The 13,450-nt window shown below is 44.7% G+C and overlaps 1 protein-coding gene across 1 annotated transcript; it reads left to right on the forward strand.

The window, feature by feature from the left end:
- The first annotated feature begins 711 nt into the window (after positions 1-711).
- ATP5MC2 (ATP synthase membrane subunit c locus 2) lies at positions 712-8,632 on the forward strand. Its single transcript, XM_068971149.1, has 5 exons — positions 712-729; positions 5,028-5,097; positions 6,175-6,252; positions 6,765-6,964; positions 8,383-8,632. The coding sequence occupies exons 2-5, from the start codon at positions 5,059-5,061 to the stop codon at positions 8,495-8,497; spliced, it is 432 nt and encodes a 143-aa protein (XP_068827250.1). The 5' UTR covers positions 712-729; positions 5,028-5,058; the 3' UTR covers positions 8,498-8,632.
- Positions 8,633-13,450: the final 4,818 nt, after the last annotated feature.

Genomic DNA, 13,450 nt, shown 5'->3' on the forward strand with positions numbered 1-13,450 from the left:
TCCCAGCCTCACTGCTGGTCTCTGATGCCCTCTATTCCTCGACTGTCTCAGGCCTCAGGAAAGAATGCTTAGGGTCAGGGCTCTCGAGCCCTAATCATCTTTAGCCCCTATCTTCTGGTTCCCTGATGCTGATTTTCTCATAGTTGATCACTGGAATAAGAAGGAGAGGGAAATAAAGGTGAAGCCACTAGAGGCTGCCAGGGCTTTTTCCTGACTATCCGCTCATTGAATGAGTTTTCCCATCCTTATAGCCTGGGTCGGTGGCAACAGGCGTCGGGAATCCTGTGACCTTATCTTCCTCCTGCTAGATTTTGGACATTGAACCCCATCTCGATTGTATGCCATTTAACACTGAAATTCTGGACAGTTGTTCTTCCCACCCCCCGAGTGTGACCGCGCATGCTTGGAAAAGAGACGCGAATCCAAGATTCCAGCCTCTGTGCAGAGCAAACCGCAGGCCACGTTACGGATCGGCTTAAACTGCGGAGTGCCCTCATTTCTCAGGCTCTGGCTGCAGTTTCTCTTCTCAAACGCCAGGTGGAGTGACTGGCCGGCTACCGCCACAGAGCTGGCAGGCGGCGCTGTGGTGCCTGGGCCGACCCTCAAGTTTGCAATCTCTCTAGCCTTGGCGGAGCAACTCTTTGGTCCGGGCCGCGCCTGCGCTGAGCCTTCCTTTTCCTATTCCCGCCCCCTCCCCGCCCCTCTCTGTCTTCTCTGCACTGGGAGCAGGTAAGGCCTTGGGCCCTCGCGCCCGGGTTGCGCCGCGCACGCGCGGCGGGCGCCCACCTCGCGTGGATGGTCTGAGGCTTTTACCTCGCGTGCTCCCATCTGGGTCCTCACGCCCTCCCTTGTCCCCGTATCCCCGCGCGTTCGGGCTGCCCCTTCCGCTTGCCGGTGACCTCCAGCCGCGCGGGCCTGGCGCCATCTTTGATGTCTCGTGGGTGGGGGGAGGGCGCCTTGGAGCTGTCGAAAGTCAAATCCCAGAGTGCTCATTTCACCTGTCGCTTGCAAACGCTCTTTTCTCACCCTTTTGCCCTTTCAGACCTGTCCCAACCCCCAGACTCTCCAGTCCTATCTCTGCTTTCTCTTCTCACCCTGAGTCGTGCCGTCCTTATCCTGAAACCTCCAGACTTTTGGCCCCAGGATCTCAAGTGTCACCAGTGGAGATTGGTGTGTCGTCTAAAGCCACCAGTCCCTCTAGGCAGCACCCCTCGATTTAAAAAGTAAACCATGAAAGTGGTAGAAATGAACAGCACAGCCAAAGCACCCCCTACCCTTCAGGCTGTGGACTGGGAGAGAGCCATAGCAGAAAAGAGGCAGGTTTCTTTGGTACCGCGGATTGTCTCCCAGTGGCGTTCTCTGCCTTCCACTGCGGTGAAGCGGGAAAAACACAAGTCGTGGGCTGTGTGAGGTTTTCCTTTAGAGGCAACAGGGCTAAAAAGCGGAGGGGCCAGCATGGGGTGCTACCCACCTGCCAGCTTTCCTGTCAAGGAGTTTACTGAGAGTCCCCAGACTCTGCCCTCAAGAGGAAAAGAAGGTTAAGAAAGGGAACGATTAAGTAGCAGCCCTGTAACTCCCTGGCTGACCTCCACTGAGGAAGAAACCCATGAACCTGGGTAGTGCTGTTCCCCAAGGTGATATTGGTGAACAAGTGCAGACTTGGACAAGATTAGTTGGCCAGCAGAGGGATCACCGCTTCCTGCAGGCTTCCTTCAGTTCTGCATCAGGCTCTTTCCATATGTTATTTTCATTTAATTCCTCTAAGAACTATATTTTTTAAATGATGATATTGAGGTTTTGTTGCCTTGGGGAAAAACCAGTCTGTTTTTTTAAAGCTTAAAAGAAATTTTGGATTTTTGACCTAAGAAAACCTGAATAGCCTGGCAGCAAAATTGGGTTAGAGTTACATATGGGCAGAAATCAGAGTTCCGGAAAGGACAAGAGTTGAAGACATCCATTAATGTAAAAGTAACATTCTAGAATCGGAAGTTAATCTGGGAAAGTATTAGTCCAGCTCATTCGAGAAAGTGTCATTTAACAGGCCTAAGTAATCACCGAGTATTTCAACCTGTAGCATATTAGAAAGCATTAAGAGTGAGAAGAGTTCAAATTCTGATTCTACCACTGCCATAGTTTTAAAACTTATTTTAAGACCATGCTCTCCCAAGTACCTAAGAATCATCTGGGAAGCTTCATTGAAATACAGAACGTTATTGTTTAGTTGCTAAGTCGTGTCCCACTCTTTTGTGACCCTGTGGATTGTAGCCAGCCAGGCTCCTCTGTCCATGAGATTTCCCAGGCAAGAATACTGGAGTGGGTTGCCATTTCCTTCTCCAGGAGTCGAACCCAAGTGTCCTGCACTGGCAGGTGGATTCTTTACCGCTGAGCCGCCAGCTGCTGCTAAGTCACTTCAGTTGTGTCCGACTCTGTGTGAGCCACCAGAGAACCCCGAAATAGAGTACTTGGGCCTTATTCCCAGAGATCTTGACCCAGAAAGTCTTAAGGTGAGACCCGAGAATATGCATTTTTTGTTTTTTGTTTTTCTTTTTTGGCCACAGCTCATGGTCAAGGGATCTTTGTTCTCTAACCAGGGATCCCTGCAGTAGAAGTGCAGATTCTTAACCACTGGACTGTGAGAGAAGTCCCACATTTTTAATACATACACAGCCCCTACCCTCCTGTAACTAGTTCAGGTGGGCTACCAACTGTACTTGGAAAAACCCTGCCTGTAGTTCTTTAACTCACCCACTCTTCTCTCAGTTCTACCAACTTAGGTACCTCCAGGGTGTTAGCATTAAGGTCTTTTTTTAAAGTCTTTATTGAATTTGTTACAACATTGCTTCTGTTTTATCTTTTGCGTTTGGGTTTTTTTTGCCCTGAGCATGAGGGATCTTAGCTCCCCCACCAGGGATTGAACCGGAACCCCCTGCACAGAAGGCTAAGTCTTAACCACCAGGGAAGTCCCTGTTTAAGGTCTTGATACAAAAGTGAATACCTCTTAGAATAATGATGGAAATGAATACTTTAACAGTCATTGCTAATTAGAGTAATGACAGAGTTTCTCCTTGATCTGCCTTATCTGGTTAATTAACATAGGAGATAAATGTTTTGACAAATGCTTCCTCAGTCTGTCAGTTTAGTCACTTAGTCCTGTCTCTACAACCCCATGGATTGCGGCACGCCAGGCTTCCCTGTCCATCAACAACTCCCGGAGCTTGTAGAAACTCATGTTCATCGAGTCAATGATGCCATCCAACCATCTAATCCTCGGTCGTCCCTTTCTCCTCCTGCCTTCAATCTTTCCCAGCCTCAGGGTCTTTTTAAAGGAGTCAGCTCTTCACATCAGGTGGCCAAAGTATTGGAGTTTTAGCTTCAGCATCAGTCCCTCCAATGAATATTCAGGACTGATTTCCTTTAGGATGGACTGGTTGGATCTCCTTGCAGTCCAAGGGACTCTCAAGAGTCTTCTCCAGCACCACAGTTCAAAAGCCATCCATTTTTCAGTGCTTGGCTTTCTTTATAGTCCAACTCTCACGTCCATACATGACTACTGGAAAAACCATAGCTTTGACTAGATGGACCTTTGTGGGCAAAGTAATGTCTCTGCTTTTTAATACACTGTCTAGGTTGGTCATAACTTTTCTTCCAAGAAGCAAGCATCTTTTAATTTCATGGCTGCAGTCACCATCTGCAGTGATTTTGGAGCCCCCCCCAAAATAAAGTCTGTCACTGTTTCCATTGTTTCCCCATCTATTTGCCATGAAGTGATGGGACCAGATGGCATGAGCTTCATTTTCTGAATGTTGAGCTTTAAGCCAACTTTTTCACTCTCCTCTTTCACTTTCATCAAGAGGGTCTTTAGTTCTTCGCTTTATGCCATAAGGGTGGTGTCATCTGCATATCTGAGGTTATTGATATTTCTCCCCACAGTCTTGATTCCAGCTTGTGCTTCATCCAGCCCAGCATTTCTCATGATGTACTCTGCATATAAGTTAAATAAGTAGGGTGACAGTATACAGCCTTGATGTACTCCTTTCCCGATTTGGAACCAGTTTGTCGTTCCATGTCCAGTTCTAACTGTTGCTTGACCTGCATACAAATTTTTCACAAGGAAGGTCAGGTGGTCTGGTATTCCCATCTCTTTAAGAATTTTCCACAGTTTGTTGTGATCCACGTGGTCAAAGGCTTTGGCGTAGTCAGTAAAGCAGTGGTAGATGTTTTTCTGGAACTGTCTTGCTTTTTCGATGATCCAGGGGATGTTGGCAATTTGATCTCTGGCTCCTCTGCCTTTTCTAAATCCAGCTTGAACATCTTTAACAAATCTTTTGACATGTTTTGACAAATGCTTCCTGGTAATTCAATAAGAGGATTGTTAGAGACCCTTTCAGAGCCTTCGCCTTCCACACGTATCTTCCAAGAGTCTTTTTTATTTTTTTTGACTTGTGGAAAATCCCAGGGACAGAGGAGCCTAGTGGGCTGCCGTCTATGGGGTCGCACAAAGTCGGACACGACTGAAGTGACTTAGCAGCACCAGCAGCATACAACTTATGAGATTTTAGTTCCCTAATCAGGGATGGAACCCATGCCCCCTACAGTGAAAGCTCAGAGTCCTTACTACTGGACTGCCAGGGAATTACCCTGAGGGTCTTAAAGGGCAACATTTTTAGATCCAGGAAATGAAGGCTTGAGAAGAGTTCCTTTTCAGTAAGAGACTGGGAGGAAACTTGGGCAAAAGATGCTGGGAAAATTCATCTACAACCCCAACTCATGAGGCTATGGAAAGAGATAACATGTCTTAAAGCTGGGACCAAGTGGCTTCTTGTTCAAACCAAGAGAAGTCACTTAATTATAAGGAAATCTTGGAAGCTGTGTGGAGGAAATTCTGACTTCAGGGTTCTCGTTCCATCTCTAAGACTTGAGGTCAGTCACTGCTTTCTGAGCCATTTAAGTTTTCCAGAGTACCTGCTAATACAGCTGTCTTTTGATGAGCAAGAAAAACATTTACACTGCTGCTTCTGTAATTGCAGCTCTCCTGCCGCAGCCCTTCATCCCCTGAAAATGTACACTTGCGCCAAGTTCGTCTCCACCCCCTCCTTGGTGAGTACCCACCTTTCCCAAGAAAGTTTTTAAGGAGAGGCATTATTTCTTTTCCTTCTCAGACCTTATGCTTCACAGTTGGGCCCTTTGCTTTGCTAGCCTGATGAGAGATTGAATGCTTCCTAGGCGTTCCTTGCCTTGTGTCCCATGAAGGCCAGTTGATTTTTCTCATGCAATCATAACAGAAGAGCATAAATGAGCATCTAGGCTAAGATCAGGTTATTCCTATCCAGAAACACTGTGTCCTTGTAAACTGGAGCCCCACCAGAAATGGTAAACATGAAATAAATTGCCTGAGTCAGATTGAGTGTGCACTGTGTACAGGATCTTGTCCTGAGTGTCAGAGAGCTATAGCTAGGAGTTCCTCTGGAAGCTTAAATTTGGGTGGGAAGCTGAAATACACATAGGAAAAATATTTGATTCAAAAGCAACAAGATGGAAGAAATGGAAGAGTATTAGATAATGGAGTCAGTCGGTTCATTCACTCATAAGTGAAAAGGAGTGATGCTGTTAGTTGGTATTATTTATTGAGCACTTGCTATGCCTGGCATTGAGTCTACCGGTTTATGTACATAATCTTCTTTACTCCTCTGAGTAATTACAACCCTGAGATATGTTATTCCCATTTGATAGATGAGAAAGCAGGCTTAAAAAGATTTACATGGTTTGTCCTAAGATCACACAACTCAGATAGACCTAGGATTTGAATCTAGTTATATATGACTAAAACCCTGGCTGTTAACCACCGTGTTGTCTATTTTGGAGACGCTGGCTTGGAGTTAGAAAAGGCTTCCAGGAGGGGGTACATTTTCAGCATTGGTGTTCATGCCTATTTTCCAGAACAGTGTGTTCAGGGAAGGATGTTCCAGTCATTCACTTCATTCTAATGAGCTGGCCATTACCAGTATATGTGTAGATTTCTTATTGAGTGAAGTAAATGCTTTAAATGAATGATTCCAGATTCTTTTTCGAGGTTCCAATTTAAGTTCTAGTGAATAGATGGGGTATCTCAGTAATAAATTGCAGTAGTTCTAAAACTCTCTACAGCCTTTCTTGACCTTGTATTATTCCGGCTAGATCAGGAGAACCTCTACACTATTGAGCCGATCACTGTCTGCAGTGGTGGTAAGACGACCGGAGACACTGACAGATGAGGTACCTGATGAGTGGAACTGGACCTGTGGGGAGGGGAGAGGGTGGGGACGGGGAGGGGAAGGGAGGGTTACCTGATGAACCAGTAGGGGGAGTGCTGAGGACTCCTGATACATATACGATGTGATATAGTCCCTAATGTTCCAGCTCTTGCCGCTGGCAGCACATGCCCCTGTGTGCTGCTTATTACTCCCATCTTACTTGATCTAGTGCACTGACTTGAGTCGGGAGCACGTAGCCCAGGAAGATGATCTCCTCAAGGCATCAGGAACAGGCTAGGGCTGTAGTCTTCCATTTCTAGACTGTACCCTGAGTCCTGAAGATATTTGACATCCACCTCTTTCATTTAAGCATTCTGCTTGGCAGTAGAGTTTCCTGGGGGAGTTAAAAGATTTTCTGTTTGGAGGAGAAACGATGGGATTTGATAGCATAAAGGGATTAAATGGTACAGAAGTTTTCCAAAGCAAAAAAAAAAAGGGTTTCCTAAAAACTTTCTATCTGCTGCTTCTTCACAGAGCCACAGCAGCTTGGCAGTAGTCCCCCGTCCCCTGACCACCTCACTGACTCCTAGCCGCAGTTTCCAAACCAGTGCCGTTTCAAGGGACATTGACACAGCAGCCAAGTTCATTGGAGCTGGGGCTGCCACAGTAGGGGTGGCTGGCTCTGGAGCTGGAATTGGGACCGTGTTTGGGAGTCTCATCATTGGTTATGCCAGGTAAGATGGGCCCTCCACTGGCTCTCTGATGTGCTTCCACAGGTCTGGGCAGAAATATTTGGGGTTCTGGAGCTGCAGTATCCTATACAGTAGCCACTAACCACGTAGTGCTATTCAAATGTGAGTTTTAACTAAAAGTACACTGACTTAAGTTCTGTGTACTTTCATTGTAGTTCATTAGCCACATGTGACTCGTGGCTACCATTTTGCAAAGTTCTATTGGACAGCTTTGGTATAGAGTAGGAGTCAGCAAACTAAGGCAGGAGGTTTGTATTGGGCCAGCCTGGTTTTGTATAGCTGAACTAAGAAGGGTTTTATATTTTTAAAGGGTCATGAAAATAAAAAAGGTAACAGGTTGTATGTGACCCACAGAGCCTAAAATATTTGCTCTCTAGCCCTTTACAGAAAAAGTTTGCCATGTCCACCCCCCAGTCTAAAGCCTCAGTCAGCATAGCAGCTTCGCTGCTGTTTTTCCCCATCCCCGGGAATTCCCTCATCGCTCCTGGGAAAACTTCTGCATCCAGCCCCAGTGCTCCCTGACACTTGAGACTATTTGGTCCCCAACAACTCTGGGCAACTCATTGTTAGAACTAAATTAATCCTTTAGAGACCTGCAAGTTCTCTCAATGTCTTTGGGGAAATAAGTTTATTTCTTAGGATTTGTGTGAAATAAGAAACTTCTATGTCCACACTTCTGTTAAAAGCTAGTGTTGCTTTACCTTATCCATCAAGTCTTCCGGAGGCGACAGGAAGGGAAATAGAAATTATATATTGATTTTCAGAATTAGGAGTCCTTTATCCCATTTTGACTCATATTGTCTAAATGCACCCCCCGCAAGGTGGTTTGTAGCCCAAAATCTTTTGACTATTTTGAAATAAGAGAAGTTATTTGTCCCTCTGATGTCCTTGTCCACTAGAATAGTGTTTTTCTAATTGTGTTACATAAAGCCCTAAGGTTCTGAGGGTACACCCCAGAGACTCTTAGAGAATGAAGAGGAGACCAGTCAAACAAGACTTCCAACTCTGCCACTCCATTACACTTTAACGGTTTTGTATTATGGGGTTCTACAGCTTAAAGTTTGGAAACGCTGCTCTGATAGACCCTGCCACCCAGAGGCGTCTCCATGCTGGTTGACCCCTGGATAGTTAAGTGTCCAGCCCCAGGGAAGATGTGATACAGTAGAGGAGGTAATGTTTGTACCTGGGCTGTGTTGCAGAATTTTGGATTGTCTCCTCCCGCATTCATCTCTGTAGAGACCTTTCTGTGTCAGAGCAAGAAATGGGGCATGATGGTGTCACCCGGAGAGACTCGTTACCTGAAATGTTAGCTTGAGATGGATTCTCCCTGAGCCCTCCTTTAATGTTTGTCTTTTTGTTTATATGGACTAGAAATTCAGTCTTTTCTCTTCCCCTCCCAGGAACCCTTCTCTGAAGCAGCAGCTCTTCTCCTACGCCATTCTGGGCTTTGCCCTCTCGGAGGCCATGGGGCTCTTTTGCCTGATGGTGGCCTTTCTCATCCTCTTCGCCATGTGAAGGAGCCGTTTCCACCTCCCATAGTTCTTCTCCCGTGTCTTGTCTGCCCTGTGTGTTTCTTTTTCTGTACCTCCCCAGGCAACCTGGGGAAGGTGGTTGGCTCAGGGCCTGACAGAAGGAAGACAAATAAATACTGTATTAATAAGATGTTTCTTGAGTCTCCTGTGTGTATTTCTTTTCCACAATTGGCTGTATGCCTTGGTGAAAGTATAAGGCCAGAGGTTAGTGATGGTTTTAAACTCAGCATGGGTCTGGGCGCACTTATTTTTCATTCTCTATGTTGGAAAAGCTTTATTCAAATTAGTGCTCCTTTTTCATAATTTTCACTTGGGATGGCCTGTTACCATGGAGAATTGGGACAGATGCAACATAGAGTGCTGGTTTAAAATTTTGACTAAAGTGGCTGTCTGTTTCCGCTGCCACTGCCCTGGCTCCTATTGCCACCCACTGGTCTATTGCAGTAACCTCTTCATTGGCCTTCTGCCTGCCATCTCTACCCTCTGGCATTTACTTCTGCCCACCACTGCCAGGTTAATCCGTAAATGCAGGACTGGTTCTGCCATTGACCAATTCAAAAATAGTCTGATTCAACTTTCTCAGCTTTATGTCTTGTTCCCATTACACTCTACCCAAAGTGGACTGTTTGTCATTTTTCAAACACTTTGCTGCTTTCTTGTCCTTACATATCTGCAGGCCTTGCACTTTGTCCATCTGTTTTCTTTGCCTGAATCTTTAGTCACTTTCCTCTTTTTTTCAAACTCTGCTTATTATCCTGAAAGATTTACTTTAAATGCTACCTCTTCTTCCATGAAGCTTTCCTCTGGTTTCCCTCTGCTTTCAGTCAAACAACCATTAGTCCATATAAAGGACTATAAAGCACGCTGCGTCCTTTGTAATGCTGTGTATGATAAATGTGGGCTTGTGTACATGTTTGCACAAATGTCTGCCTTACCTTCTAAGTTAGATTGTTAGTTTCTTGAGGCAGGGACTCTGTCAGACTCGTATCCTTAGAAGTATCTTGGCATGACACATCTCAGCAGTATCTTAGTCAAATTTTCTATTTAATTGTCTCAACCAGCCACCTCACTTCACAAGTGAGGGAACAGACTTTGAGATATCAAAGGATTCTCCCAGGAACATTTATTAGCAGAGCTTGAGTGGGAGCAAGGCTCATGTGTTGTAGTCCAGGGTTAAGACTACTGCACTGTTGGTCTAGTTCTCTTCCAGTGTTGCTGGTGACTGCTGTTTTCTCAAGCAAGCCAAAAAGCAGAATAAGCAATGATAAACCTTTTTCCTTACAAATGCCTCAAGAGGGACTTTTGGACAGGGGTTAGTATAAAGGTAAAGGATTTATTATTTTCTAATGGCTGAATTTTAGGGTCTTTGCTGGTGGTCCAGTTGTTAAGAATCCACCTACCAGTGCAGGGGACACGGGTTCCATCCCTGGTCCAGGAATCTGACATGCCTTGGAGCAACTAAGCCTGTGTGCCACAACCCCTGAGCCCACAGGCTGCGACTGCTGAAGCCCATGCTCTGCAACAAGAGAAGCCACTGCAATCAGAAGCCCCCGCTCACCACACTAGAGAAAGCCCACGGGCAGCAATGAAGACCCAGTGTAACCAAAAATAAATTTAAAAGTTTTTTTAAAGGGCTAAACTTTAGAACTGCCCTAATGGCGCAGTGGCTAAGAATTTGCTACCGCAGGGGACATGGGTTCCATCCCTGGTCTGAGGAAGATTCCATAGTTTGCAGTGCAACGGAGCCCACAACCAGTGAGCCCATGTGCCTAGAGCCTGTGCTCCTCAACGAGAAGCGATTGCCATGAGAAGCCTGAGCACCGCAGCTAGAGAAAGCCCAAGCAGAGCGACGAAGATCCAGCACAGCTAAAGCTGAATTTTTTTTAATCTTTTTTGAAGAAAAAGGTTAAACTTCAAGTAAGACTTATCCTTACATATGCTTGAAATTGAGTATAAAAGTCCTTTCGTGATAATGTCGATGATCATTACAGTTTTTCTTTTGGTTCAATCAGTAGTTAAAGCCTAGAGCAGATGCTTGACCCCACGGTAAACTGATGCTTAGGAAGGAGGTCACCTCAAATTATTCACCCTGCCCTTTTGCTATTGTCATCAAGGATTGAATGGGATCGTATCCTCAATTTGCTTCTAGATTGCCATACTATTCCAAAAAACTATACCCTACTGCACTTTGGGGCTCTAGGCGGACCTCGCAAGAATAGCTCCTCCAGCCGTAAGTAGGTAAGGGTATGTACATATTTGGGGATGATGAATAGTGCCCTCTTTGTTTTGTTCACTTAAGTTTGAACCTCTGGTAAGGGTTTCTCTTGCCAGTTCTGTTACCAAATCATCAGATCAGAATCATCTGTTTTATTTTTCTCCTTGGCCCTTTCTTTGGGATTGAAACTGACTCCTTAACACCTCAGGTGCTTGGAGAGAGCACATCTGGTGGCCCACGTGTTCTTGTTCTCTCTGAGGTGAATGATGAGATGGTGCTGCAAGATGCTTGGAAGCAAATTTCTTCAGAAGGACTCGAGGCAACCAGGATCCTCTTAGTTTCAGGTCCCAAGAGGTATCTATTGGCAACCCAAGTTGCCAACAATTTGGGGTGGAGGAGTGCTTTGTTTTAGTAGAGACAGGGTCCAAGAGCAACTTTTCTGAAGATCTTTCCAGTTTTGATAGCATGCAATGAAAGCTTTCTGTTTGTCCTTGTAATTTCAAAAAGATTGCATGATTTGAAATTAGATGTTATTGTAATCTTTCTTCCGCCCTGGGCCACTGTGATGGTAGGTCAGATCACAATAAATAACTCTAGGACCTCAGTTTCTCCACATCTATTAAATCTGGATAATAATTATCATCCAAAGAATTAAGTGCATGTACACAAAGGTGACCTTGGGTATTTGGAAAGGATGGTGACTTGAAAGATCAATGTATATTGATTATAATTTTCTCATTCTCCATGAAACTCAGAGCCTGTTACAGGCATTTTATACAGTTTCTCCCCCTTGTGGTTGGCAAGTCTGGCCATAAAGCATCTGGAGGAAAAAAACCCCAGAGATGCTGAAGGCAGCAAGTCTTGGTTTCCCTCTTTTTCTTAAATTTTTATTAGAGTCTAGTTGATTCATAATGTTATGTTAGTTTCAGGTGTACAGTAAAGTGAATCAGTTATACACATACATATATCCACTTTTTTATATTCTTTTCCCATATAGTTGGTCCCCTCTTCTTACATTTCAGTTTCCCCAATCATCAGTTGTGTTTCTTCAGTACTAGGCAAAAGTGTCATCCTAATTAGAAAATGATGTTCTTTGAAAACCATCTGCATGCTAAATATTAATAATGAGAAACCCTGTTCCAGCTTCCCTTCCAGGATGGATTTATTAGTTTGAGATCTTCTTAGGTCACCAGGATGAAAAAGGAGCTCAGAAACAACCCTGGTGTTTAGCCGAAGTTGGTACACAGGAACATAGAGGCTGCTCTGTGTCCTAACCTTCACTGAAGAGAAGTGAGGTGAAGGGATGAATATCCACCTTGAATCCTGAAGTAGCATATGTAAGAGGAGCACTGGGGTATTATCCCAGTCCTCCAAGTTTTGAGCAATGAAATTCTCTCTTAGTTGAGCCATATCTAAAAAGATGCACTTTCCAACATGTATTCTTAGGACAAGTTCTTGGAGGGCTCGGAGTTGACACCATTTGATAAGGAAAAACTAAAGCATGGCAAGAGTTTTTTAGTGCCCAAGCATTCCTTAAAATGTCCGTTATTGACCATTTACCTCAAGACACTGTGATAGGACATTGTGACCAAAGTAGCCACTCTAGAGGTGGCAGAAGATACAACAGGTAGGACACCATGGATGAGGTCAGGACTCTCTTCGCAAATGCTTGGCTTCTCCTATTAGTATGTTACTCAGAGAGAGTTTATTCCCACTTCCTTCTCCCCCGCATCCCCAAAGAATTTCCTTTCATCTTTTGAATAAGTGCTGTGGCAGGCAGAATTTCTTAAATGACCTCCTAAGAATACTCTAATCCCCAGAACCTGTGAATTTGATTAGCTATTGCACCTGTGGTAATGTTTGTTGTTTTTTTTAACTTGGCTTGTAGAGAAAATTATTGAAAAATTTATTGGTTATTACTACCAGATAAGAGGCAAGATAAAACCTACTTCTCATTTGCAAAAAGAGTATAAAGTCAACTTAAAATGGCTATGACAAGTGTGTATGTTATGTGCCTTATTCCAACTCTTGCCAAGAAAGATTTTTTTCCTTTGGACCATTTTTTATGGTTATAAACTGAAAAACAAAACAGGAAACAGTACTGATAAGGACAGGAGAGAAAAATAGGTTTAGAAATAAAAATAGGGGTACTCCAAATAATGGCTTCAGTTCTGTCTCAATAAGGCTGTTTAAAGACAGCTCTGGCAGCAGTCAGCAGTTCAGGTCAATCGTACCTTCTGGAGTGGTGGTGGTTCAGTCCCCACTGTCCTGGAGTTCTAAGGCAGCAGACTGCAACCTTGAACCTCAGTGCAGTTAAGGAGTGCAAGCATACTATATTCTGTTGTTTTAAAATAATGTGACAACTCCCAACTGAATAACAACCAACATCTGAGAGCGTGTCTGAGATGCCACTCATACTCTGTTGTAAAGGGCAGTTTGGAAGCACAGTATCTGAAAGTTGGATAGAAGTCATTCCTCTCCTCACTTCACAGTAGGCCCCACACTCCATGGATGGAGGGGGCATGAGCCTGACCAGAGGCTAAGAGTCAAGGAAGCAACAAAGCAGGAACCCAGAGAAGGGCCTGTATCCCAGTCCTCAGTTCCAGTCCAGTGCACAGTGAAGACCCACCAGGCAGCCAGAGACTCTGGAAGCAGAGAGGTAGGCTTGTTTTTTATTGAATGAGTGATCTATGCAGTTGCCAAAGCCACTGTGTACAGAGA

Source organism: Capricornis sumatraensis, chromosome 4 (assembly GCF_032405125.1).
Source record: "Capricornis sumatraensis isolate serow.1 chromosome 4, serow.2, whole genome shotgun sequence".
NCBI lineage: Eukaryota > Metazoa > Chordata > Mammalia > Artiodactyla > Bovidae > Capricornis > Capricornis sumatraensis.

Bases quoted from the DNA above. Each gene is read 5' to 3' on its own strand.
- ATP5MC2 (XM_068971149.1), top strand. From the start codon at position 5,059: ATGTACACTTGCGCCAAGTTCGTCTCCACCCCCTCCTTG. The intron at 5,098-6,174 runs GTGAGTACCCAC...TATTCCGGCTAG, and splicing joins TCGTCTCCACCCCCTCCTTG to ATCAGGAGAACCTCTACACT. The intron at 6,253-6,764 runs GTACCTGATGAG...GCTTCTTCACAG, and splicing joins CGGAGACACTGACAGATGAG to AGCCACAGCAGCTTGGCAGT.